General features: G+C 32.7%; 2 protein-coding genes and 2 long non-coding RNA genes across 9 annotated transcripts; 3 read left to right on the top strand and 1 right to left on the bottom strand.

Moving 5' to 3' along the window:
* The first annotated feature begins 2,173 nt into the window (after positions 1–2,173).
* Positions 2,174–5,395, top strand: LOC130629559 (uncharacterized). Of its 2 annotated transcripts, none has more exons than XR_008981978.1 (2): positions 2,174–2,342; positions 3,871–5,395. It is a non-coding gene; the product is annotated as an uncharacterized LOC130629559 (long non-coding RNA). The 2 variants fall into 2 exon arrangements; XR_008981979.1 differs by having other exon boundaries at positions 2,174–2,938.
* Positions 5,396–7,242: 1,847 nt separating this feature from the next.
* Positions 7,243–20,266, bottom strand: LOC130629556 (mitogen-activated protein kinase kinase kinase 1-like). 4 transcript variants are annotated; one of them, XM_057442812.1, is made up of 15 exons: positions 20,107–20,266; positions 16,127–16,357; positions 15,886–16,002; positions 15,135–15,408; positions 14,448–14,550; positions 14,228–14,336; positions 13,924–14,142; positions 12,996–13,117; positions 11,509–12,122; positions 10,670–10,968; positions 10,150–10,296; positions 9,637–9,799; positions 9,138–9,412; positions 8,255–8,386; positions 7,243–7,718 (listed from the first exon to the last, which is right to left on the bottom strand). In XM_057442812.1, the coding sequence occupies exons 1-15, from the start codon at positions 20,137–20,139 to the stop codon at positions 7,575–7,577; spliced, it is 2,982 nt and encodes a 993-aa protein (XP_057298795.1). In that variant the 5' UTR covers positions 20,140–20,266; the 3' UTR covers positions 7,243–7,574. The 4 variants fall into 4 exon arrangements, 3 of the variants coding, with proteins under 3 accessions (XP_057298795.1, XP_057298797.1, XP_057298796.1); XM_057442814.1 differs by lacking the exon at positions 20,107–20,266 and adding an exon at positions 18,551–18,574; XM_057442813.1 differs by lacking the exon at positions 20,107–20,266 and adding an exon at positions 18,045–18,494.
* Positions 18,593–19,493, top strand: LOC130629560 (uncharacterized). The gene is made up of 2 exons (XR_008981980.1): positions 18,593–19,223; positions 19,411–19,493. It is a non-coding gene; the product is annotated as an uncharacterized LOC130629560 (long non-coding RNA).
* A 58-nt stretch (positions 20,267–20,324) lies between the features above and the next one.
* Positions 20,325–24,850, top strand: LOC130629558 (transcription factor BTF3 homolog 4-like). Of its 2 annotated transcripts, none has more exons than XM_057442816.1 (8): positions 20,325–20,412; positions 21,683–21,745; positions 22,975–23,140; positions 23,220–23,276; positions 23,960–23,997; positions 24,185–24,239; positions 24,485–24,538; positions 24,691–24,850. In XM_057442816.1, exons 2-8 carry the CDS (start codon positions 21,692–21,694, stop codon positions 24,744–24,746), a joined length of 480 nt encoding a protein of 159 aa, XP_057298799.1. In that variant the 5' UTR covers positions 20,325–20,412; positions 21,683–21,691; the 3' UTR covers positions 24,747–24,850. The 2 variants fall into 2 exon arrangements, with proteins under 2 accessions (XP_057298799.1, XP_057298800.1); XM_057442817.1 differs by having other exon boundaries at positions 20,341–20,412; positions 21,672–21,745.
* The last annotated feature ends 597 nt before the right edge of the window (positions 24,851–25,447 follow it).

The raw sequence follows: 25,447 nt of genomic DNA, 5'->3' as shown, positions 1-25,447 counted from the left end.
AATACTTCCTTGTATTTATTCAGTTCAATTTTTGTAAACTTTCATTCCCAGAAAAGATTATCTGTATTTGTATCTATATCTGTATCTGCAGCCAACGTTCCATGTGATATGTGAACCAGCCCACGCTGGGAAGAAAAAATACCCAGAATGCTTTGCGCAACCGTCAAAGATCTATTACATGTATTACACAGTATATTACTAAGTATTACAGTGTATTACCAAATACTACAAAATATTACAGTTAGATGTTACAAGTACTACAGTGTATTACCGAATACTACAAGGTATTACAGTGTATTACTGAATACTACAAAAATATTACAGTATATTACTAAGTACTACAGTGTATTACTGAATACTACAAAGTATTACAGTGTATTACCGAATACTACAAGGTATTACAGTATATTACTAAGTATTACAGTGTATTACTAAATACTACAAAATATTACAGTATATTACTAAGTACTACAGTGTATTACTGAATACTACAAAGTATTACAGTGTATTACTGAATACTACAAGGTATTACAGTGTATTACTGAATACTACAAGGTATTACAGTGTATTACTGAATACTACAAAGTATTACAGTGTATTACTGAATACTACAAAGTATTACAGTGTATTACTGAATACTACAAGGTATTACAGTGTATTACTAAATACTACAAGGTATTACAGCATACTACCGAATATTACAAGGTATTACAGTGTACTACAAGGTATTACAGTGTATTACCGAATACTACAAGGTATAACAGTGTATTACTGAATACTACAAAGTATTACAGTGTATTACTGAATACTACAAAGTATTACAGTGTATTACTGAATACTACAAGGTATTACAGTGTATTACTAAATACTACAAGGTATTACAATATACTTCCGAATATTACAAGGTATTACAGTGTACTACAAGGTATTACAGTGTATTACCGAATACTACAAGGTATTACAGTGTATTACTGAATACTACAAGGTATTACAGTGTATTACTGAATACTACAAAGTATTACAGTATACTACCGAATATTACAAGGTATTACAGTGTACTACAAGGTATTACAGTGTATTACCGAATACTACAAGGTATTACAGTGTATTACCGAATACTACAAGGCATTACAGTATATTACCGAATACTACAAGGTATTACAGTGTATTACTGAATACTACAAAATATTACAGTATATTACTAAGTACTACAGTGTATTACTGAATACTACAAAGTATTACAGTGTATTACCGAATACTACAAGGTATTACAGTATATTACTAAGTATTACAGTGTATTACTAAATACTACAAAATATTACAGTATATTACTAAGTACTACAGTGTATTACTGAATACTACAAAGTATTAGAGTGTATTACTGAATACTACAAGGTATTACAGTGTATTACTAAATACTACAAGGTATTACAGTATACTACCGAATATTACAAGGTATTACAGTGTACTACAAGGTATTACAGTGTATTACCGAATACTACAAGGTATTACAGTGTATTACTGAATACTACAAGGTATTACAGTGTATTACTGAATACTACAAAGTATTACAGTATACTACCGAATATTACAAGGTATTACAGTGTACTACAAGGTATTACAGTGTATTACCGAATACTACAAGGTATTACAGTGTATTACCGAATACTACAAGGCATTACAGTATATTACCGAATACTACAAGGTATTACAGTATATTACCGAATACTACAAAGTATTACAGTATATTACTGAATACTACAAGGCATTACAGTATATTACCGAATACTACAAGGTATTACAGTGTATTACTGAATACTACAAGGTATTACAGTGTATTACCGTATACTACAAGGTATTACAGTGTATTACTGAATACTACAAGGTATTACAGTATATTACCGAATACTACAAAGTATTACAGTATATTACTGAATACTACAAGGTATTACAGTGTATTTCTGAATATACTACAAAGTAATACAGTGTAAAATACGGGATATTACTATGTACTACACTGTATTACTGTATATTACAAAGATATTATGCCAGGCACTAGTATGTATACTAGGCAGTATTATGTGTTAACAACATTACGACATTGATAAATTGCTTAACGTCGTGTGTCGGATGTCGTTGGAAGAATACGACAATGTCGGATACGACATATTCACAGACTAAATGGATCCTTCCATGAAGTGCTTCCCTAGCATTTGGGTACTTTTCTTGCACTAAACCAATTTAGGCCGGTTTATGTTGGGTACCTATGCAAAGGTAGATGATTTTCTGAGGTAAACAAAGATGAAAATCCCGGTTTCTGTTTGAGGAAGTAAAAAAATCAGGTAAATAAAAACTTCATATTTTGAGAAAAAGTACTAGATTTTAACTATTTTTTGATTTTCACTCAGGGAAACACTCTTCAATGACACTTTTGTAAGTTTGTATAAGAGTTTTTACAACAACGCAATGTTTTAACAAAGAAAACAAAGTTTTTTTCTTTATCCTTTTTTTTTTTTTTTTGTGGGCGCCCCTTTTTGCCTCCATTTCTAGAATATACTAAATAAAGTTTGAAAGCTAGTTAGTTATTTAGTTGGTTAGTTAGTTAGTTAGTTAATAAAAGCTAAACCATGTGCCAAGTACAGGTGTTTATTTTGTTGATTTTAGCCAACAGTTAAGAAGTTACTGCTCAGATATAATTTTACACTCAAAATTAAGCATTGTAAAATTATGTTAAATACAGTCTAGCTAGCTAGCTAGGTTGTTATGACTTGCTCTAATACAACTTTTTATCCTTTCTTACATTGTGTTTTGAAGGAAGAAAAATCCTAGCCAGAAAAGCACGCACATTTAATGCTAGCTAGCTAACACTAGCAAAATTCAGTATGATACAGACTTGTGTCTGGCCACCATGGCCTAAATATATGGTTACGATATGCAGGTATCGTTTATTTATACAGTAACAATTCATATTAAAGTTTTTCCTTACTCTGTTATGCAAAGTGCTTTTATTTTATTTCAGTGTAATTATTAGTGTTAGATGATCAAGTAAGTTATAATGGCTGCCATAAAAATAACTAATAGTGAAATATATGAATGAAGTTAAATCAATTAAGCATTGTTGAAGTTTGTGAATCATTCTCACAGAAGTTTAAAATTGATGTTAGTAATTGCAGTCGAGTTGCTTTGTATAATAAAATTACAAGGTTAATTCAAAGAATTAAACTGTTAAGAAAAGCAAAGAAAAAAAAGGACAGGAAGGTGTTTTTGCACAAGAGTTTGTAATACCAAAAAGGGAAGACAGTTTAGACAGGTCATTAAATTCAACAAAAACAGAAAAGGAAAAGAGTCTTGTATTGGAGCTTAGTGTCATCAAAAAAAAAGAATAAAAATTTAAAACGAAAAATGGAAGTGACACATTGACAAGAGGAACAGTTGGAATTGGTAGAACAACAATATTTAGAGGCACTTAATGGTATGAAAACGTTAGACATAGAAACAAAGAGTATTGTTCAGAAAAATAAAAATGATTTGAACTTAGCAGCGAAAGAATTACAATTGTTAAAGCAAAAGTTTGAAAAGCAAAGTGATGCATTAGAAAAAGCTGAAGACGAAGTCCGAAATATGATAACGAGCCTGATAATATTTGGTCTTTCCCCTTGCTTATAGATTTGGAAAAAGGAGATCTTTTTGTTATTTAGTTACGATTTATTTAGTGATAGATTATTTCCAGTATTTTCAAGTCATTTAGTAGTGGTGATTGTTATGAGCCCTGCATGTTAAGAGTTCTTTCAATGTTGTTGTTTTTTAGTGGTAGGAAAAACATTTTTTTTGATTATGCAGCAATAAACATTTTTGTTTTAATTTTCATAGGTTGTGGTTGCTTTTTCACTTATGTTGGGGTCTGGTCTGTAAATTGGAGATATAACGAAACAGCACAATATATTTTGCTAGCAATTATATATTTTATTTTATCCAATTGAGATTTAACATGATACTTCATATAATTTATTTTGATAAGTGTTGGTCATACTATCATGCCTATTTATTTGCACTTTTTGTTTGACTGTTTTTGCTTTTTTTGAGCATATTTTGCATTGGTCTGGAAATTACAAAGAATCTGGTCTATAGAATATACTTTCAGAATATCTCATGACACTCCCACTTTTTTTTAAAAAAAATAGTTATTCTATTCTGATTTTTTTCTGCTCCCACATTTCCTTGAGAAGTTTTTCCTGTTTTGGTTATATTTTTGGTCTGTAAATTACAAAAAATGTGGTCTGTAAAATGTATTTATTAAAGGATCACGTGATACCTCATAATTGTGTTTTCCTTAACTGAGAGACCTAAAAACCATCCTAATTATTCATATTTACACACGTAGTCAATGATTTTTCACGATTTTGGTCTTTTTTTGTCAAGTCTGTAAATTACACTAAATCTGGTCTGTAAAATATACATTTCGAGTTTTAACATGGTACTTTATATATATAATTTATTTTGATAAGTAGTGATCATACTATTATGTCTCTTTAATAATATTCGCATTTTTTATATGATCGTTTTTGCTATTTTGGACATATTTTGCGCCTGGTCTGGAAATTACAAAGAATCTGGTCCGTAAAATGTACTTCTTGAAGGATCACGTGATACCTTATAATTTATTTTTAAACTAAGTGGTATTTTAAGTAGCCTAGTTATGCATTTGCGTGTGTTTTATTGACGATTTCCTGTTATATTTCTAAAATTTATGACCATATTTGGTAATGTAATTTTGCGCATGCGCAATAGCATTTGGTAAAATATACGACCTAATCATATAGTACTTATCTTTCTCTGTATTTATACCAAATTTTAGCTTAACTCGATAATTTTTTAGCGAACTATGCTGATCTGCATCATACCATCATTTTGACCTTTTTCAGAGCACCAAAAAACGCTTATTGGGGCCGAAAATATTGCCAGAGTTTATATGGAGGAATGCGCAGGAATTTGTCTAATTTTTTACTCCAATTAGGTATCTTCAAATCTTCATAACTTTGGAACGAAAAATGTTAGAAGGGTGAGTGACCCCTCGTTGGAAAGCACAATAATAGCTCTTTTACGTTAACATATAAGCTAAGCAAACAACGATGTTGTTAAAAATAGCCTGAACAGCCTACCAATAGACAGATTGCCAACTTTCCTACACTCACAATGCTTCCTGAATTGTCTATTACCGGAGTCTAACCAGGACTTAGATAATGCTTGACAGTTTCTTTAAAAAAAGAAATATTTATTTTACATCTAAAATTGACATATGTTTAGATATATTAAATTTTAACCTTGTACTTATTTTGTATAAGTATATAGATAGATTTTAGTAAAAAAAATTTCATATAACTATATGCATATGGTAGGTATATATACTTTTTATTATTCAAGTCCCACCATCAAATGAAAGCAGAGGCTCGCGATGGCCAAACAGGTAATCAAAATTCCCATTTAATATGGATGCTTTTGTATTTTTCTTTAACATACCAAGTTCCTCACAATCTGTTTTCTCTACTGCAAACAAGGATTTTTGTTTTTCTTGAAGTTGGGTTAGTACCTCTGCTGTCATGCCTCTTGTTGAGAGCACTTAAATTTGATCCCTTATAAGGGAATGTAATGGACTGCCTATAACAATATTTTTTTCATATCTTGTTGGAATAAAATAAGGCAGTGAGCTGTGATGAATAAGAGATTTCCCAAATCCATTCGGTAACATCACGACCCAGTAATAAAAATTCCAAACACTGTACTTCATTAGGTTTAGAATTAAAACACTTTAAGGAATCGATTTTTTCCAATGTAAATTGGATTCTTTTAAACAAAATATGTATCGTTGTTTCGTTTTATTTCTCCACAGCTAGATAGCGCATGGAAGGTATACTCGAAGATGTTGTAACTCGCACATTGATTTTCTATGACCTCGATATCCTCTTGATGGCTTTAGTAATATTGCGGTTAAACGAGAGAAATTATAATCTGCGGTGCCAGGGCTATTTCTTCTCGCGCTGTACGAGATTTTCACAAAGAAAAAAGGAGACCTTTGGACGAGGTTGCAAGATGACTACCCTTCAGCAAAACTAATGTTCAATGGCCAGGACTTCATAACTTGCGTGTCATCCGTCGTGTGCAATCCCACACTTATTGGCCACCACACAGTAAATTGTGGGCCACGGCGAATAACATGCAAGTTATGAAGTCCTGGCCATACGATGCAAATCCATACCTGATCATACACGGCCAGATAACAGCCAGGAACAAGCACCACACCATCAAACAACATATCGCATTTTTTCAAACCACCTAAACATCACAACGAGATAGAAATCGCATGTACATTTCTTAGCGAGAAAAGATGCGAATCAGCCAAATAAAATGAAATAATAAAAAACACTTTATTCTGTAGTGTTGTGTTTGGTTATGCATTCTCTCTTATTATTAATAATCCGAATATTTATACAGGATAGCCATTGTGTTGGAAACTGTTATCAATGTAGGTCCTGTTTTTTGAATGTATACACCGAACGACGGACCTTGTGATTACGAAGCGAACCAAAAGGCACGCACCGCTAATCACTAATGTTTTAACCCAAGTCAGCAGTTAACTTACGTTATGAAGGCAATTTAAAAACTGGCACTTGTTGCTCCTTTCGGGGTTACCAGCTATTTAACAACATTGCCCCAGGACTAATTGCTTCTCAACGGCTCTGCGCTTCCTGATAGTTCGCCGCCACGGTAAAGGTGCTGGGGTCGAGCTTGGCCTTTTAGATTACTTTCCAATGACGAAGGAGAGTTGGCTTTTTTAAGTCTTCGACAAAATCTTCGAATAATTACTCTCCTTATGTGCCCTGCAAAAATCACATTTAGTCTGAAGATCTTTTTGCAGTTAAAACATCGCACGCGAAAATATGCGCGAAAATGTGAAACAGTACAATACGGGTTAAAAAATTATTTTCTCGTTCAACTTTCGTCTACGAAAAAAACTTCCCGCAAAAATGTAAATATATTTCTTTTGTATCCTCAAAGAACATGTAAGTCCTTCTAAATCTAATGCTAAGTTCTGATATTTCAAAACTAAAATTAGGACTGAGGCGCAATGTTTTGGATAAAGCGTAGTACAAAATCCTTTTCTTTTTTGCTTTTTTATCGCGTTATCGCGCAAGACAATTTCGCGTATATTTTTTCCCTTCGCGAAAGTTCCTTCTCGCAAAAAAGTAATACATCAAATATATTATAATAGAAATGTTAAACGTTTTGTAGATATATATATACATTTAAAAATAAATTCAATCATAAAATATTTGTCCTACACAGAACAAAACACTCTTTAAAATATCTTATATGCATATGCCAAATCAAACGTGACATGATATTGCGAGGAGGATTGGACGCTAAAATACGAGATACGAAAAGGTAATAATCTTAAAGAACGAAGGTGCTGAAAACATTCAAATTCTCTAAGAAGTTACGCTCTTATAATGGTAGAAAGGTTTTCCTTTTTTTATACTCTTGTTTTAATCGCAGTAGCAACATATAAATCGCGTGTTTCATACACGAAAAACTGCATGTCTCAACAACTCGTCGGCGGTCGGTCTTTCAGTTTCTTTGAGCTCTAAACACCTTAAGGTGACATCTCGCAAGCCAGGTCCTAAGCGTGCTGGTATCAACGGTGCAGATGAAGCGCTGGCGATCTAGAAAAATAAAGGTTATAATTATATAGTTAGGTGCGTTTAAAATTCTTACAGATTATAACTATAAGGACTGGCCGGATCGGTCTAAAAATTTTCAGAGATATATTAACCTTCAAGGGTATAGCTATTTTCTGATGGGAGTATATTTATAGTCCCATTACTATCCGCCCATTATATCTTTTGTGGAGAGGGGACCGTTCTGGAGATGGGACCGTTCCTGGGGAAAGGACTGTTCTGGAGATGGGACCGGCCGTTTTGGGGAGGTGGCTGTTGTGGAAAAGTGACCGTCGAGGAGGTGATGGTTGTGCAGAGGTGACCGTTATGCAGAGGTGACCGTTGTGCAGAGTTGACCGTTCTGACGGTGACCGTTGTGATGAGCTGACCGTTGTGGAAAGGTGCCTTCTGTGAGAGTTATACGTTGAGAAGAGGTGTCCGTTAATAAAGGTTCCACTGTAGCGCATTTACAAAACTCCTTAACATAGTTAAATTGTTAGTTAAATACCCTTGCACGTCTACGTTACAAAAAGTCTTTTTACCTTAAACATCAGTGCCAAATGATTATCCATCTGTTGCGCACCCCATGGTAGAGTAGCGGAAGCCATTTCTATGATACAACACCCTACGCTCCAGATGTCGCACTTCCTACCATAGTGCTCTCCACGAAGTACCTAAAAACACACATATCATACATCATTACTCATCCGCGTAGCCATCATTCTAAACTGACAGCAACTCATCTCAATCTGAATTCCAATCATAACTTAATATGACTTGATATTTTGCCAAAAATAGAATAATAGTTTTCTTTTAGCTAAATCTCATCAAACTAAGGTTCAATACATTTTTTCAAGTTTTACTGTAATTATATAGATCGAGACTAAACGGTTTGCAATGTTGTTTTTTAAAAAAATTACAACCTAAGACAATATATTACAGTGGCTGGAATCCTATAAAGAAAATACAAAATTGGCTGGTTATAATATTTTAAAGGCCAGACATTAGGGTGTTGTTAAATTTCATGACTTGATATAAATAGTGTTAACCCTATTCATGCTGGGGTGGGTAACTGCAACCCGCCCACAGTTCAAAAGACCGCTGTATGTGGCAAATTGAATATAAATTTAGTGACTTTTCTTTCAAGGGTATCCTGCAACATAATTTTACAAACAGATCGTCCGAAGTGGTTTTGTATCAATAGTAGTTTTTAATCAGATATTTGGTATGTATAGCCAATTAGCTAGGTAGGTGTAGCTAAGTAGCTAGGTAGGTATAGCTACGTAGGGTTGAGTGCATGCGCTTAGTTTAAGCAAATTGTTGTAACTACTGGAAGAAAAAAAATTAAAAGAACATTATTTTCATATTAACGTTGTACGACTGCAGTAACTTATATTCAGTATTATAAAAAAAGCTTAGTTTTACCTCAGGAGACATGAAAGGTATTGTACCCAATAGTTGACCACAGAATTCCTTTGTCCCAGTTCCATGTGCCATTAATCTAGCTGCAGTACCAAAGTCACTGAGTTTAACAATCTGACCAGTACTGTCTACTAGTATGTTCGCGCCTTTTAAATCTCGGTGCAACGTATGGTTCTGATGAAGATAAGCTACGGCTTGTATGATCTGTTTGGTATAACTTAAAACCACTGTTTCCCGGAAAGCCCCAAATCGGGAAAGTAAGCTGGATATTGAACCACCTGAAGGTAAACAAAGTTACGAAATTGCTAATTGCTAGTGCTAATTTTTTTAAAGCAAAAAGTGTTGGCTTTTGATATATGGAATGCATTTGACTTGTTCTGACTTCTCAGTCAAAAGGAATTCCTTGGGTTTTGAAAATTTGGTGTTGTCTCCCTAGGTGAATTACCAAGAGTAGAAAAAGTTAGTCAGAAACAGTTTGTCATCTTTTGCATGTATGACTTACCAGCCATGAGCTCCAGAAAGAGATTATAATGTCCATTATGCTGTGTCGCACCAAGACAAGCCACAATGTGTGGGTGTTTCAAACGATGCATGAGAGCTATCTCTTCTAGCACGACCTCGTGTACTTTGATTTGTTCTTCCTCTGTGTTTCGACAGAAAGATATCTACAGTGAAAATATTGTTTTTGAAAATTGAAATATTTCTGTAGGTAAAAGGTTGACCACTGCAAAAGTGATCAAGATTTTAATAAGGACCAAATAAGTTTTTTTCTTTCTTGTTGGCAATTTTATTGAAACTAGTCGGTAACCTGTGGATAAATCCAGGACTTTGCCCGTCCTTTATTAACCGCATTTCGTGTGTCTCCCTACTGTGGTTACCATTTTGCGTAACAGACAGGTAGACGTATACACGTAAAAGACGTATAAAGTAAAATGAGATGATTTTAATAACAAAAGTTATTACGGAATAGCTACCCATTTTACATGCTGATATACTTTCATAGGGAACATATTACCTGTTTTACTGCCATTATACGTCCACTTTTAAAATCCATGGCTTCAAAGCATGATGAAAAAGCACCTGTTCCTAGTAGCCCACCTTTCTTCCAATGTACATTCTCTAAGTAAACGTTTTTGGAGTGACAAATCTCTTCCTCTTTTCCCTAGTACATGAAAAATAGTACTACAAATTAGTAAATCTGACTGAGAGAATGCATTCACATCAAATAGGAGTACAAATACTTATTCATTTATGAAATCGGACACTCAAGCATCAAGCTAATAAATTCTATTTTCCTACAAATTTGGCATTTCCTACCAATTTGGAATTTCTCCCTATTTACTTTCATTTTCATTAGGCGCCGATTTGAGGGATAGCATGTCAAGGTATTCATAACTAATATTTAACAAAAATATCACCAACAACACTGACTCAAGATTTAACACTATCGTAAGCTCTCTAGTATTGAAATGCAATAGGGCGCGGGAAGTTGGATGACATTTTACATTATGTAATAATAATAGTGTAATACTCACCCCTGGTTGTATATGAACCAGCGTCAAATCATCTGTAGGTATCAACTGTTCAGGCACTACATTCTCTGGTCGCAGTGATTTACCCAACGCTATCGCTAAGGCTGCTGCTTCGTCATCCTCTATTTGCTGAACACATTTCAAACGAGGATCATAAGCAGATCTTGGTGGACTAAGTTTACGAGGGTGTGGGGAACCTGGTGGTGTTAATATACTACTGGGTGCAGCTGCAGCACCGGCCTGCTCATCTTCTTCTTCTCGCTCAGAAGAATTGTTTAAATCTCTCTCTACACTACGATGACCTAAACCAAACGTAATAATTCCTGATTACTTAAGCTAGTTTTTTTTTACTGTGAAGTAGTTTGTTTTTTTACTATCATTCATAGAGTACATAAGGAAAGTAGTCTTTGCTACTTAAGTAATTTTTGCAAATAAGAAGAACGAAATTGACTGCAAAAGGTACTGGCACTAAGCCAAAGGCAAGGAGGTGAAATGTGGGTGTTTTAGCTTCTCATCACTATCTTATTTAACCAGTTAATGTAGACACCATTAAATTCTTGTGAACCTAGGTGTATCAGAGTTATTTCAGAAGTGGCTGTCAGCAGCATATTTTGCAAAATGTTTTAGCTAATCAGAGCAAAAAAAAATTTTATACTGAATAATTACTTCCCTTCAAGTAACAGTCACAAAATAACATTTTCGAAAAACAGTAAAAACAACATTTTGGAAATATTTCAAAAAAGGTACTGTGTCTTGAAAAACAGAAAAAAGATTTACTTTAAGTCTGCAAACCTTCTTCCCCCCCCCAAAAAAAAAGGCTAAAACAAAAAGCATTGACGTACTATCCAGATCACCATGCTCATCCAATATGTTCAAGATGTCAGCTTGTTCACGTTGAGCTTCGAAAGATAGATGTCTGTGCAAGGTGCTTTGAACTGTAGGTTTCAACCTCTGCACAATCTCCTTTATTTTTGTAAACAGTCTTGAATCCTGTGCAGATACTGCAATAAACTTCACTAGTAACGACAAGGCACATTTGTGAACCTTTTTATGCGGGGAGGATACCGCGTCTGCTGAAAATTGAACAAGTAATTTCAAGCGCTTAGACGTAGTGTCATTGAATGTAGTGCTTGAATGTATGTTTTCTTCTAGGGAATTTAAAAATTCACGCAAATCAATCTCCGAACTTTGAGACACAGGCAAGGATAAAAAATTTATATTTTCTCTTGTTTCTGTGTTTAGAAGGAGACTGTTATGTTCATCGAATAATCGTCTGATAAATATCAATCTCCCCAGCCACCACTGCCATTGTGTGTAATCATGCCCATCAGAATCTTCCAAACATGACAGAATCAAGATCATGTATTGCTCAACGAATGCTGGTGATTCAGCATGTGCGGCTTGTTCAACATGAACAAATTCCATCAGCACTTTGTTTGATATGATGGTCACACGTCTAAACAACAGCACGCATACAAGATACAATTGCCTCAGATTAAATTTAAATTTAAAACTTAAAAATTGTTAAATTTTCGAAGGTTTTTAGATGTTTAAGTGTCATATTAAAATCTCTCGGAAATGAAATGATCAGAAAAAATTGTTTCTTAGCAATTTTACAATAACATTATCAGGGTTTCCACTCATTTTATTTGATGAGATTTAATGAGGATTTTTAATCTTTTTGGAGAAAATAAACGTATTTTCATAAAAAAATGGAGGAGATTTGACGACATTTTCATATTTCAGCAAATAAATTCCCAAATAAATTGAAGATATTTAGAGAAAGTTTAATGGTAATTTCATATGTGAAAAAAAATTATTGGAAAAAAAAATGTGACACGCTGAAACGAAATGCTTAACTAAAATTGATTTCAGGAAAAAGTTGTTAAAAAACATAACCTTAAACTTAAAAATTCTTTTACAGAAGATTTGAGGAGTTTTGAGGCATGTTTTTAAAAATGAGGAGAATTGAGGAGAATTGAGATGTGGCAAGTCTGATTATTTTGCACTGCAAAAGAATTCAGGCTAAGTACATTCCTACTACATTCTTAACGTAACACTTCGGCTTAAACTTTCTTATAAAAAACATGTAGTTAAAGCTAATAGAAAGAAGAAACATCATTTGTCCCAAGTGTTTGTTGGTAAAGGTATGGCCTTTTTTTAAGAGATAATGTATGTCTACAGTAACATAACAACAAATAGATATCCGATCAGCACCATAACATGTGTTAACAAAGCTAACACATTGCTGATGCTAAATCATGTGCAAATTGTGTTTGAAAAATTCGTTGGAGATCTTTAATGGCGTCCAAATATTTATGTTGTTTACCTGTTAGCATCTGTACATTTCAACAATATTTTCTCAATAACTGGTTTAATAGTGCGATGAAATTGACTGATCTCATCGTTTGATCTGTATTTTACATGAGATATAATAGCCCGAAAAGCTCTCTAAAAAAACAATTAGATATCACTTAAACAATGGTACTCCAGGGGTGGTAATGACGATGAAGTGTCTTTCTTTCATTTTAAAAAATTAGATTTTGCAAAATTTTTTTTAATTTGTACCACTTCAAAGGACAACACTGAAATTGAAATTCACATATAAATTATGTAAATCGTGTGATGGTGTAAATCGTTTTTCAAACAAAAAGAAGAAAAATTGCAAAATATAATTTCTGCACACAGCGAGTATGTCAATAACTTTCGTAGGAACTAATTTTTACAAAATTCGGTTAAGGTAATAATCTTTTTCTCAAACAAACCACGCCTTAACCTTTCTTTGTACTGTTCCACTCTTTTATAAGTCACTGAAACCCATAGTGTGCACTAAGGTACCACATCAGAAAATTGACCTTCAACTACTTTTTAAACCCAAACTTCATAATTTAATTGTAAAACCCCATCTTTCACCACAATCCTTAAAAATAAAACTGATACTGAACCCTACCCCATATCAAAACCTTCATTTCGGAATTGCAAAATGTGAACGGAGCCTTTATATGTTACAACTCTTTCAAAGCCTTAATGATGTTCTGCAGATGATGTTATGGACTGATTATGTTAAAAAAATATAGACAAGAATATTCTCCCTTCTTGTCTAGTTTTTTATGGAAAATATTGAAATTTTATATCAATATGGTGCAATATAATAGAAACCCCATAAGAATCCAGTGGTATTTCCAAACCTCGTGTACAATAGGTTTTCACTTGAAAAGAAGACAGTCATGTAGAACCATTTTGGAAAAATTTCTTACCAATGCTGCAACATAAACATTATAAACTGGATCCGCCATAATGTGCTTAAGAATACATGAGCATACACCTAGCAGTTCCCATTTTGTATCAAAATAGGTGTTTGTGGTTTTTTTCTCTGTTAAAATCTTTACAGCTTTACGGCTAATAAAACGCAGACCAGATTCTCTGTGTTTCCAGTCTCGCGAGAACAAACAGGCTACAGCGTCATTGCCGAATACCTTTAAAAATAAAACTTTCCTATTTTAAAACGGGTAAATACAGCTGGCATTTAAATCAGTCATCATAAAATTTATAATAGCACACCTGTACCCAGGGGTTGGCTAAATTTACAAATTCTTCAGGAATTATTTCTCCGTGGGGTATACCAGCATCTTCAGCTTGTATATTCAGTGGATTATTACCAGAAGGTAAACTAATAACAAAAAGTAGATTTTCACTAAACTGAAATGGTGTAAGTCTGGCCTAATGCACAAGTTACTTTTACCAAGCTATGTTTAAATAAACATTTGCAGCAAGAACGTACTTTTGTCCCATCTTGACAGGTGATGCACTGCGACGAGATTGCCAAACAGTTCGACATAGAGGACAATTTAATGCTTCTTTTCGCCGTCTACATTCTTCCGCCCCTATGTAAACAATAATTGTGTTTATAAACAATTACTAGGAAGTCTATCTTGTGATGTTAACAACAAAGTGGCAAAAAATTCCTCACGTAAAATGCTAGTTGCCTGCTTCAAATCAGCAACATGTGTTTCATTTAGACAATTTATACTATGTTTTGCATGCTCCGATTAACAAATAGCCTTTTTAATTAAAAAAAAATAAGAGAAAAACGTTTGTAAGTTCGGGTGACATTCAACTTGCCAAACCAAGCCAAGAATTTTTGGTAATGGCCTAGGCATTTGCTCTGTAGGGGTTTTATCGACAAAAAGGATTGTACTAAAGGTTGCTAGTTGCTGTATATGCTCTGTAAGTCAACTGTTCTCAGATGAATTCAATAAAATTTGACTCTGATTTGACTTATTCAGGGTTTTTCACAATATACCACAGAAACTTTCCCCGATAAGTCCTAATTTATAAACAGGTTACTTGCAAATCCTGGTTTTCATAAGCAATCACGATTAGGAATCTGTACAGTTTTAGAAAGCATTTTACATAATTTTATTGATATCTTTAACAAGATATTTTTGAACTTCACTTAAGCACTTACATACTGCCATACAATGATGATGTAGTCGGTTTTGACAACCTTCTCTGCACAATGTCATGCTTTCGCCTTCAACTAAATCTGAAAGACAAATTGGACACACTTCTTCTTCTTCTTTACCCAGACTATTGGAATGACTTGAATGCCCACCAGCAACAAGTGGGTTGGGAAGTGCGCCATGCATCATCGGCACTTTTAACTTTGAATTAATCCCTGTGACATTTTGCTTAGAAAGTAATTCTATTCTTTTATGATATCTTCGGAACAAACTTTCTACCTGGAATACAACAAAATATTCTATATTTTCTCTATGAATCTGCCTTGAACACATAATGCTTAAAAATAAAAAAGTTTTATAGACTAAAGAATCGAAGACCACAGTTTTAATTTGTTTTCTTTTTAAATGGCAGTAGAAACCATCCTTTGAAAAATACTATAATAGAACCAAATGCGATTATAAACAATAAAAAAACAATATAAATTCCAATAAATGATTACATAATAAAAGCAAAATAATGGCAATTTAAATTTTAATTATGGGATGAAAAACGATGAAGAATAGCAAAAATGGGCTGTTTCGAGGAAAAAATCAACCAACACACTCGAAAAAAGCTTAAATTACTTGGCCAAATACCTCATACTGCAATGCCTGTACTGTACACTTAAATTCAACAATAAGGTATAGCAAACGATATATAATACATTATTTTTTTCTAACATTTTGCAGTTGTAGGACAGTTTCTAAGATGTATACCTCAAAATTTTTCAACTCTCTTGTCCACAACAAAATTTCTGTTTCCTTAACCTTGAACACTCTCAGCATTACAAACAAAACATGAATGCAGAATGGGTCCTTGCCACATGTACAAGTCTGAAAAAAAATATAAAAACAACAGTGCAAATGATGCACAACTGGAAATGTGTAGGTTTACTAAGTCATAAAATTAAATGAAAATAATTTAAACAGAATTAATCAATAAAATGCCACAACCCACCTGAGGACCAATTATTACTTTATACTTATGATCTGGAGAATCACCACCAATTAAAAACGAATTAGGTCCTGGTTGCTGCAACAAATACAGCCGTGCTTTTAAAACTTTTGGAACTTGTTTTTTGACTCGATTCATATCTGCTTCTACGTGAGGATCGATACTTGGAGACGGAGGACGTTTGAAAAACGAGCGTGGCGATGGACTACGTCTTCGACTCGAAGGTCGCTCAACCTGCAAATGCATAAACAACAATAAAGTTGGATAAAATATCGAAATCTTTTTAAAGCTTCCCTATTCCAAATTTGCAAGTCATTTCTTTTTTTCTTAAATTAAATTTACCTACTAAACATAGAATTTTCAGATTAAAACTTAATATCTTAAAAATATATCACATCACACATCTTCATTAAAGAATAATAGTAACAAAGTTCGCTTCGCTACATTAATTGTGATCCATTGATACAACGCCGTATTCTGTTCTCAAATCACCAAAATGCAATCGTATGGAGCTTAAACCAAGTTGTATATTGCTCAACAAAATTTTCTTTTGCAGATCGGTTTTAATGTTTAATTTGAACCCTCTTGATTGTTTTTTAAGAATTGGGACTAAATGTTCCAAACATGTCATCACGAAGTCACTCTCTCTAAGTGAGGTAATGTATATGACAGTTTTAACATGTAGGGCTAAAAATGTTTTTTGGCCATTTAATTTGGCAATTTGAACATTTTACATGTCACTTATTCTAAAAATTATAATAACTAATTATAAACTGCTGTATCTGTATTTACAAAAAATACATCATAAAGCGATGTTAAAACAACAGTATTTATTATCCCCTATATTTGAGTTTAGATCTAACACAGTCTAGATCAGATTGGAAGAGGGTCATTAATATACCCCGTCCAACCCATGCTAGCATGGAAAACGGACGTTAAGCCGAGAATGATGATGATGATGATGATTTATGCTTAGCTACAAGAGGTTAAAAGTTTTTGGTATGTATATTTGAACTGAAAATACAGGGAACTCCACATTTTTTAATTTGAAATTTTAGGACTTTTTAATAGGTTTTTAAGTTTTTTTTATAGTTACATTCTCCAACATTTTAATCTTTGATCCTAGTGTTGAATTTTCATTTTCATTTAAAACATTTCTTTCTACATCAGTTATTTACAATTTGTTGCATAAATATTTCATTAAAACTGTTTAAATTGCTATATTCTATGCCAATACATTATATTACTATTTGTTTACATAAAATGCCTGAAATGTTTCTTGGACTTTTGTATATTTTCAAGAATGGAAATGTTTCTTGATTAACAACATTAAAGTTTTTTTCATTTCCATAACTTCTTTACATCAACCATTGTAAATACAAGAAGGGAAGGAAAGAACAATCTTGTAAAATAAAGAAGTGTATCTTCAAGCTGTTGCTTAGTTAACAGGCTGTTGCGTAAGTTTAAGACCAATAGAAATTTCAACTATAAATGACCTAAATCCAACAACATAAACTTTCCACAATACTTAAAGTGGATAAAAAAGTTACATAAAAACACTGAGCTAATTAATTAGTCAGAAGTCAAGTAAAACACACACTAATTTGGCACCTTGTATGGAAAACTTGGAACATATAAGAATATTCTGTTTATAAAAATATAAAAATGAATGAAATAAATTCAGAAATAATAGCCACAACTAAAACTCTAAAATAATATTGGCGACTCCTTTTATCTAAAATACATGTATAAACACTCAAAGTAAATGCATTTTTGTACATGCTATCAAAAAATCAGCTTTGATAAGCACATTCCATCCAAAAATAGTGATAGTAATGGAAGCAAAAATAAACAGTACAATAATAGCAGAACTGCATAAGTAGTCAAGTAGTCACAAAAATTGTATACAGTAGATATATACCTGATAATATTTGTTTACATTCATAAAGACTTTTTTCTGCTAATCTTTACATTTAAAAAAGTATTGTACATATATACATATAAATAAACTTGATTCATGTATCTTACTAACTAATGCATTCAACACAATCACCTTCATAACAAAGAAAATAAATAAAGGTAATGAGTGGCAAGAGCATAATAAAATTTCAAGTGTAACCTGGTTTTTATTATCTTTCCTTGTGAATTATCGTGGTTAAACAAAAACAAAAATACAAATAGTTAAATTACATATTACAACAAAGAAGAATTACTTGTATAAATGTCCAGCTATGAATTAAAATAATATAAATTTTCAATCAAAAAGAAAACATGAAAGCCTATGGAAACCGTCCACTGAAACACAAAATATACACAAATCAAAGTATGAATGAAGTGATTGGTCTATGCATACAGTAATTACACATTTCTACCTTTCCACAAAACAGTATTATCTTAAATGCTACAAAAATTAATAATTATTTTTACCACATTCATACAAAACCTTTTAACCAAAGTTGTTAACTTTTTTCATCAAAAAAAAATTTTTCTAAACCTTTTCTTTATCTTTGAGAAAAATCAAAACATCTGCTCATGAACAACGTCACAGCATTTCAATAACCCATTAATTCATTATACTATACAGCTTAGACAATAATTTCAGATAAAATAAAATATATATATAAAAAATATGTGATATTTTACCCATGTAACTTTTCATAGTCGTATTCAAATGACAAAGTAAATTTTATACTACTGTGGAAAGTTTATCATTTCTTGAACATGATAGTTTAGTAGGCCTACTAAACTATCATGTTCAAGAAATGATAAACTTTCCAAAGTAATATGAATACTGAACAGACAAACCGAAATAATATCTTCAATAATAAATTTTATACTTTTGCGAACATTAAAATATTTAACATTTAGAGATTGCATTTCAATTAAAAGCCAAATTTTAAACATCAATTTTAAAAAATAACGTCTTGGTATTTTATAGGCATCCTTTCTAACCCAATTGATTTTATTTCAGCAAAAATGTGTTGACATTGATTTAGAGAGAAAATAAGAACTAATACTTGAAAGCTTTGCTGAATTTTTGGCACCTGTCTTTGCAATTGCTGAGTGTTGATATGAATTTGGAGAACTAAAAGCAGACAAGGTAATGACTTTTCACATTGTGAATTTTTTAGCCAACAGTTCCCTGCATGTGTCCCGGAGCTTCTTTTACCATAATTTTTTTAATTCTGTTTGCATACACCCATGATCTGTACATTTTTTTATCTTTTGCAAATTTTATACACAGTATCAATGATGGTTCTCATTTGATTTACATTTTTACATTGTAGCAGCTTTCAGTATGCATGACCAAAAATGAAAAATATTCAGTTATGGTGCTGTAGCGTAGTAGATGCAAAGCAGTTAAACAGGTGATAAACAAGCTAATTAATTGAAATTGAAGGTCAAAGATTATAATTTATGCATTTGCTTACAAATGTTTATAATAACAAATTTTGTTTTTAGATATTCCATCCTTGTTTGTAATAGCTACATTAAAACACACTAGCTGTAGGTTAATGTACCTATAGCTACATCAAGATATATTATATATATACCATTATTTCTAATGATTTATTTATAAACAACATTCCTAAGATGAGATTTATCACAGGGATTAAAAGCAGGCACCTATCTGCAACATTGTTAATTCCTCTTTTTACAATGTATATTTGCAAAATTAACTTGGCTAGCTATTATATATAGCTAGTCATAGTTAGTTGTCATCTATCTGGAAATTAGTAGCTGACCTAGCTGGGTAGTTACGGAAAAGGCGCGAAAAAAAAATTTACACAAAAATAACAGGACAGCAATTATAAACTAATTTTCACAATTTTCACCAGGTAGCTAGTTAGCTAGCTACAAACATATAAACAAAAGCACTGATTTTTAAAATGTTAAATGTTAGCTAGCTAGCTAGCTAAATATTGGGCACTGATATCACAAAACAAATCATTATGCCTATAATGATAAGGTAAAAGACTTACTGGTGGCGAAGAAGGTTTTACAATGGCGCTCATATTTCTTGCATAGAGCAACCAAAGTATTTTATTATTTATGGTACAAAGTACTTTTAGCAAGCAGTAACCATGTTTTTTATTCGAAGACTACACACACAACAACAACAAACCAGACGGCTTTCACATGTTTAAAATTACGTCACATGTGAGCCTGATTGGTTCATTCTAATTATTGTTTTCTTCTGCGCATGCGGACATTTAGTTCAGGGAGCATAGCTTGGTTTCTTTACCGCGTGCTGCTGAAAAAAGGAGGCGAAGGAAACGATTAAAAAGGTAGGAAAGCCTTCAAATTTCTAACTTCAGTTTTGTTGTTCAGGAAGTTTACCTCTTTTTATTATTTTATCAATATGGCAAAATTACGTGTAGTGTAGTTACAGAAAAACAGATGTAAAAATGAGGCTAAGAAGCAGCTTTATGAATCTCTCATTGGGTAAAACAAATGAATAAAATTGACGTTATGCAGTTAAATATATTTCTGATCAGGTTTTGTTTTTGCATCAATTTATGGTGGAGTTGTCAGGCAGAGCGCTGACCCTAATTAAGTTTGTATAGCTCAAAGAGAGCATTACATACTCCAGGACTCCCCATCAAAGCTATGGCCCCTCCTGGAAATAAGGCCAAAGGAAGTCGTACCTCAGTTTACCGTCGCCGTTGTATATTTACCCCCGCATAAAAAATTTCATTATTTAAAAAAATTATTGTCTTCACTTTCACTCCAGAAAATGAAAATATGAAGTAATCACTCAAAGAATATCTTAATAAACCCCTCTGACATGCTTCGCACATCACCACACCATCAGCACACCATCAGCACAGAGGGTTATATATATATATATATATATCTTATTTCGAAAAAGCCATTGCGTAATTTCAATTGATGTCGCAATCGATCGAAAGGTCGTGAGGTGGCACTCTCATATCCTGATAAAATAACATAGAGGGTTTATGTTAATTTTCATATTTTTTGATCATTTGTGGTGAATCTTTGAGTATTTTTGTTTGGGTCTATGCGGGATTTTTTGGCTAAATACTTATAATAATAAAACGCTGAAATTGCCCAAATGCCTACACTTTTTATGGTGTATGCAGCTTATCAGGGCCCTCATCACATCATTGGGGTAAACACTACAAACTTCTAACTTAATGCTCATGGTTAGTTTTTCTTGCAAATGTGAACATTTTCTTCTTTGCCTGCAATACGCCATTTCAGAATATTAGCGCAGCCATATTTAGTTTTCCCGCAAGTGAAGCAAGTTAGACTTTGGCCCCCTGTTCTGCCCCCTGTTATTAGTAGCTAAACCTACAGAAAGTGCAAAAACAGAACAATGTGGTGATTCCTCAAAGAATTCAAAATTTCTATTGCTTTTTCTTAAAACTTATTTCAAGTTTAAACCTCTTTTCTCAAAACTTTTCCTTCGTATGTACATAAATTTTGGTTCTGGTTTTTAATGGATTATCAGAAGTATTCTTCTACCAACAATGCACTAAACAATCTATACAATAACTATCTTCAGGTAACTATTTGCATTTAGATTTTCTTTAGGTACAAAATATGAATCCTGACAAGTTAAAGAAATTGCAAAATGAAGTCCGTATTGGTGGAAAGGTATAATTTAATGTTTCTGTGAATAATTTTTACTTTTTATTTTCACTTTTTTGTGTGTCCTTAAAAGTCAGTTAAAAAACCTTTTGCTAAGTGGTGACTAACATCAACCGGGAAAATATTTTGTGTTATCTTTAGTTTGTAAGATCCATTACTACAAAAAAATCGTAAAACCATTTCAGATCTATTGTTCAGCTTAGAAAGTAACTTAACATAGTCACAAATAGTCAAAAGATTATGGATATGCTATTTTATTTCGTGTTTTTACTAAAAACGTTATAATTCCTCTTGATAAGCTCAACATCGCATACCTAAGCCCTCTTAATTAAGAAATATGTTTCATAGCAAAATCTGTGCCTACGCATGTGAGAAGAAAGGAAAAAGAAATTGTTTGGGGCATAGTTCAGTTGCCCTATCATCCCAAGCCTTTTATATTTTTAAATCACCCAATAACTTGGGATCTGGAATTTGGTTTGCTATATATAAGAAATTTAGGTAAACATGTATAGGCCTTATTATGTTCACTCACAAAATTTGATTGTAAACTAACATGTAAATTCAGAGCTATGGTGTCGTCAGCAAAAATTAAGGAGGCCTGGGACAGGCAAACAAGTGTCATTTTGCCAAAAAAAACAATGTTAATTAATTCACCTCTGTAATACAATTTTAAAATAGTTGGGAAAACTCTTATTTGTTTTTATACCCATCAGAAAAATATATTTTTCCCTTACAGTATCCTTAAAAATTTAATCTTCATTATTAAACCTTGTGAATATCTATATTGTTCAGTTATATAATTAACAGTATATATAAATAATACATAAAAATATAGCGAGTGTGCTAATAACAAGTAAAAAGAAAAGAATTGTCTTTCTCATATTCTTGAACTAAGTAATTTATTTAGTTGATTTAAAATTATTAAATGACTAATTTTCTTGAAATTATGTTTCCAGTTAAAAATAAGTCTAAATGTTAAAACCAAATAGGTGCTCTTGTGTGGTTACTGTGTTTTTGTTTGAGAAGGGTCTTTTAGGGTTATTGAGAAAGTGGTGACTAACATCAACCATCATTTTGCTGGTCAGGGAAAATTTGTTTTTTAGTGGAATCAAAATGCTTTTTCAAGAAATGTCAGAAAAGTTTCCCTAAAGTCTGAATTGGAGATTGTTTTGCTTCTTGTGGCGCATTTATCGCTGTATACCTAGCTGTTTCCCTAACCTAAAACTCGTTTTTAGGGAACTCAGAGACGTAAGAAGAAGGTTGTCCATAAAACAGCAACAACTGATGACAAAAAATTGCAAGGGGTTCTGAAAAAGTTGGGTGTGAATAATATTCCTGGCATTGAAGAAGTCAACATGATCAAAGATGATGGCACTGTTATTCATTTCACGAATCCAAAAGGTATGCATGACTTGTTTTACTACAAAGAGAGTACTACTGTTCACCAAAAACAGTGCTTATTAAAAGTAATTTTATTTAGTACAAGCCTCCCTCGCCGCTAACACGTTTGCTATTACTGGACATGCAGAGTTGAAACGTGAGTTTTGTTTATTTTGTCAACTTTTGTAATTAAGATTAATTGCCCTAATTTCTGGAGAATGTGTATAGTGCACCACAACAACCTCTTTTTTTATCAACAGGTAACCTTCTAAAGTAACCAAAAAGATGCTAAACAGGTGTAAATAGCTAACAAAATATTTCTAAACTTTGGAACTGAAAATTCATTAAACTTCGTTAATCGAAAATATATTCCGTATTCAAAGTTATATTATGTTGATAATAGATTTATCCCTTTTTTCTGTGCTGTAATTGATATTTTCCCAATTTCTCATGTCTGTGTACAGCAGCTGCCATTTTGAATACTCTACTGCTCACCTTAGTCTTGTGGCTATGTCTATTGTTTTACTTACGTTTTCCTGATGCTGACATCAGCATGCTATATATAATTGCATATTATCTTGAATTTTGTTTTTCTGACATAAGAAAGAATTGATGTACTAAATGCTTATCATCTTACGTTATAGCTATTGTTTTGATATTTCGGAAATTGTCTGTCTCCCCTAACTATCGGACACCTAAGAGTATTTGCGCATCTTTATTTTTTGTTATATTATATATGTTGTGTTTTTATTACTTTTTTTTATCCACGACTGGTCATTGCTGATGTCATGAAGTCAAAAATTATTTCCTCTTTTAGTCACCATTGCTATTGTTTTTTAGAGCTGACTGAAATGCTTCCTGGAATCTTAAATCAACTGGTTAGTTATGGCTTTGTTTAAACACAGCCGGCTCTTTCTACGAAATTTAGTGTTATCCGAATAAGAATTTACTGGCATTCCGTCTTAGTGTTCTAAAGTATAAAAGTAGTTGTTGTCGTAATTCGAAACTTGAATTACTGGGTAATCTAAAAGGTATTTTTTCTTCACTTTTAAAATATTTTTTTAGGGGGCAGAAGGGCTCAGTAACCTCCGAAAACTTGCCGAACGTCTACCACAACAATGTGAGTGTTTTTTGTTTAATTTTTTTAACCGTTAATATTAGAAAATCGTGGTATTTTATTTCATTTTGTCAATTGTCTTTCCTTCTGCAAACTATACTTTCAATTAATTGTTTTTCTCGAACAGTCGTTTACATTCTTCTTTCCGTACTATTGCTATTCTTTGCACAGTTCGTTTTCTTGCCCTTTAAAGAAAGAAAAGTTGAGCATTGGCATGGAGCTTAAAACTTTCTTTTGTTTATGTTTAGCTCGTCTTGACACTGCGACCGAAAATGACGACGCCGGAGACGACGACGTACCGGGTAAGTTGAAAAGTTTTACATAATACATACAGTTCTTGTACTAGTACTTGTATTGGAGACTAGACGAAACGAAAGAGTCGTTGTTTTTTGTTCCGTATACAAAATAAAAACTTTCGGCTTCTCTAGATTGTGTTACTAAAACTTCTGTTTAGACCTCATCGAAAATTTTGACGAACCTTCAAAGAACGAAGCCACTGCCGAATCTTAGCAGCTTGTTCACAATCGTGTTTCATTTTTTGTACCCTATTTTTATGTGTTTTTTGTTTCCGCTGTACAGCAGATTTAATTTGAAATAGATACCGCCGAATCTTAGCAGCTTGTTCACAATTGTGTTTCATTTTCTGTACAGCAGATTTAATTTGAACTAGATATTGGCCGAATAGGTACAGCGATGTTTTTCTTTATTTTGTCTCATTTTTACAATGTTGGTATTGCATGCCAGGCTTTGTCTCGTCTACCCAAGAGCAATGATACTGCTATGGTCGGAATATGCGTAAAGTTGAATCTGATGAACTGTTTAATCATGTGTTTTTCCACCTTAAGGTGTAAAAATTCACTTTTTAAAACATCTTTTTAGTACGAGTTGACAAAATACAATAGGGATATTATGATACCACGTTTTTCCTAGAAATAACCAGCAGGGATTCTTAATCGATTTTCTGCATGTAACTTTGAAAATTCAAAAATTGCTTCCACTTCAGTCAGATCATGATAGTTTTGAAGTACTTTCTTATATATAATAACTACGAGGGAGTGCAGGTAGTTCATATATAAACAACCTTAACTCCCTCACCAATAAATACATGTTTGAAAATTTTTAAGTCCGTCCCTCATTTTTCGCAACTTTTTTGGTACTTCTCTTATGTTGCTTTCCACTTCTTAAGCATATGTCACGATTCGAAAAGCGTA

This window comes from Hydractinia symbiolongicarpus, chromosome 2 (genome assembly GCF_029227915.1).
Source record: "Hydractinia symbiolongicarpus strain clone_291-10 chromosome 2, HSymV2.1, whole genome shotgun sequence".
NCBI classification, from domain to species: Eukaryota; Metazoa; Cnidaria; class Hydrozoa; order Anthoathecata; family Hydractiniidae; genus Hydractinia; species Hydractinia symbiolongicarpus.
This window is presented reverse-complemented; position numbering and strand designations above follow the sequence as displayed.

What these genes read in the sequence shown, in the direction of transcription:
- LOC130629556 (XM_057442812.1), bottom strand. Translation starts at nt 20,139, where the DNA reads ATGAGCGCCATTGTAAAACCTTCTTCGCCACCA. An exon ending in AAGTAATAATTGGTCCTCAG is followed by an intron (nt 16,003 to 16,126) that starts GTGGGTTGTGGC and finishes ATTTTTTTTCAG; the next exon opens with ACTTGTACATGTGGCAAGGA. An exon ending in GAGAGTTGAAAAATTTTGAG is followed by an intron (nt 15,409 to 15,885) that starts GTATACATCTTA and finishes GTTGTATTCCAG; the next exon opens with GTAGAAAGTTTGTTCCGAAG.
- LOC130629558 (XM_057442816.1), top strand. Translation starts at nt 21,692, where the DNA reads ATGAATCCTGACAAGTTAAAGAAATTGCAAAATGAAGTCCGTATTGGT. An exon ending in AAGTCCGTATTGGTGGAAAG is followed by an intron (nt 21,746 to 22,974) that starts GTATAATTTAAT and finishes ACTCGTTTTTAG; the next exon opens with GGAACTCAGAGACGTAAGAA. An exon ending in CTGGAATCTTAAATCAACTG is followed by an intron (nt 23,998 to 24,184) that starts GTTAGTTATGGC and finishes ATATTTTTTTAG; the next exon opens with GGGGCAGAAGGGCTCAGTAA.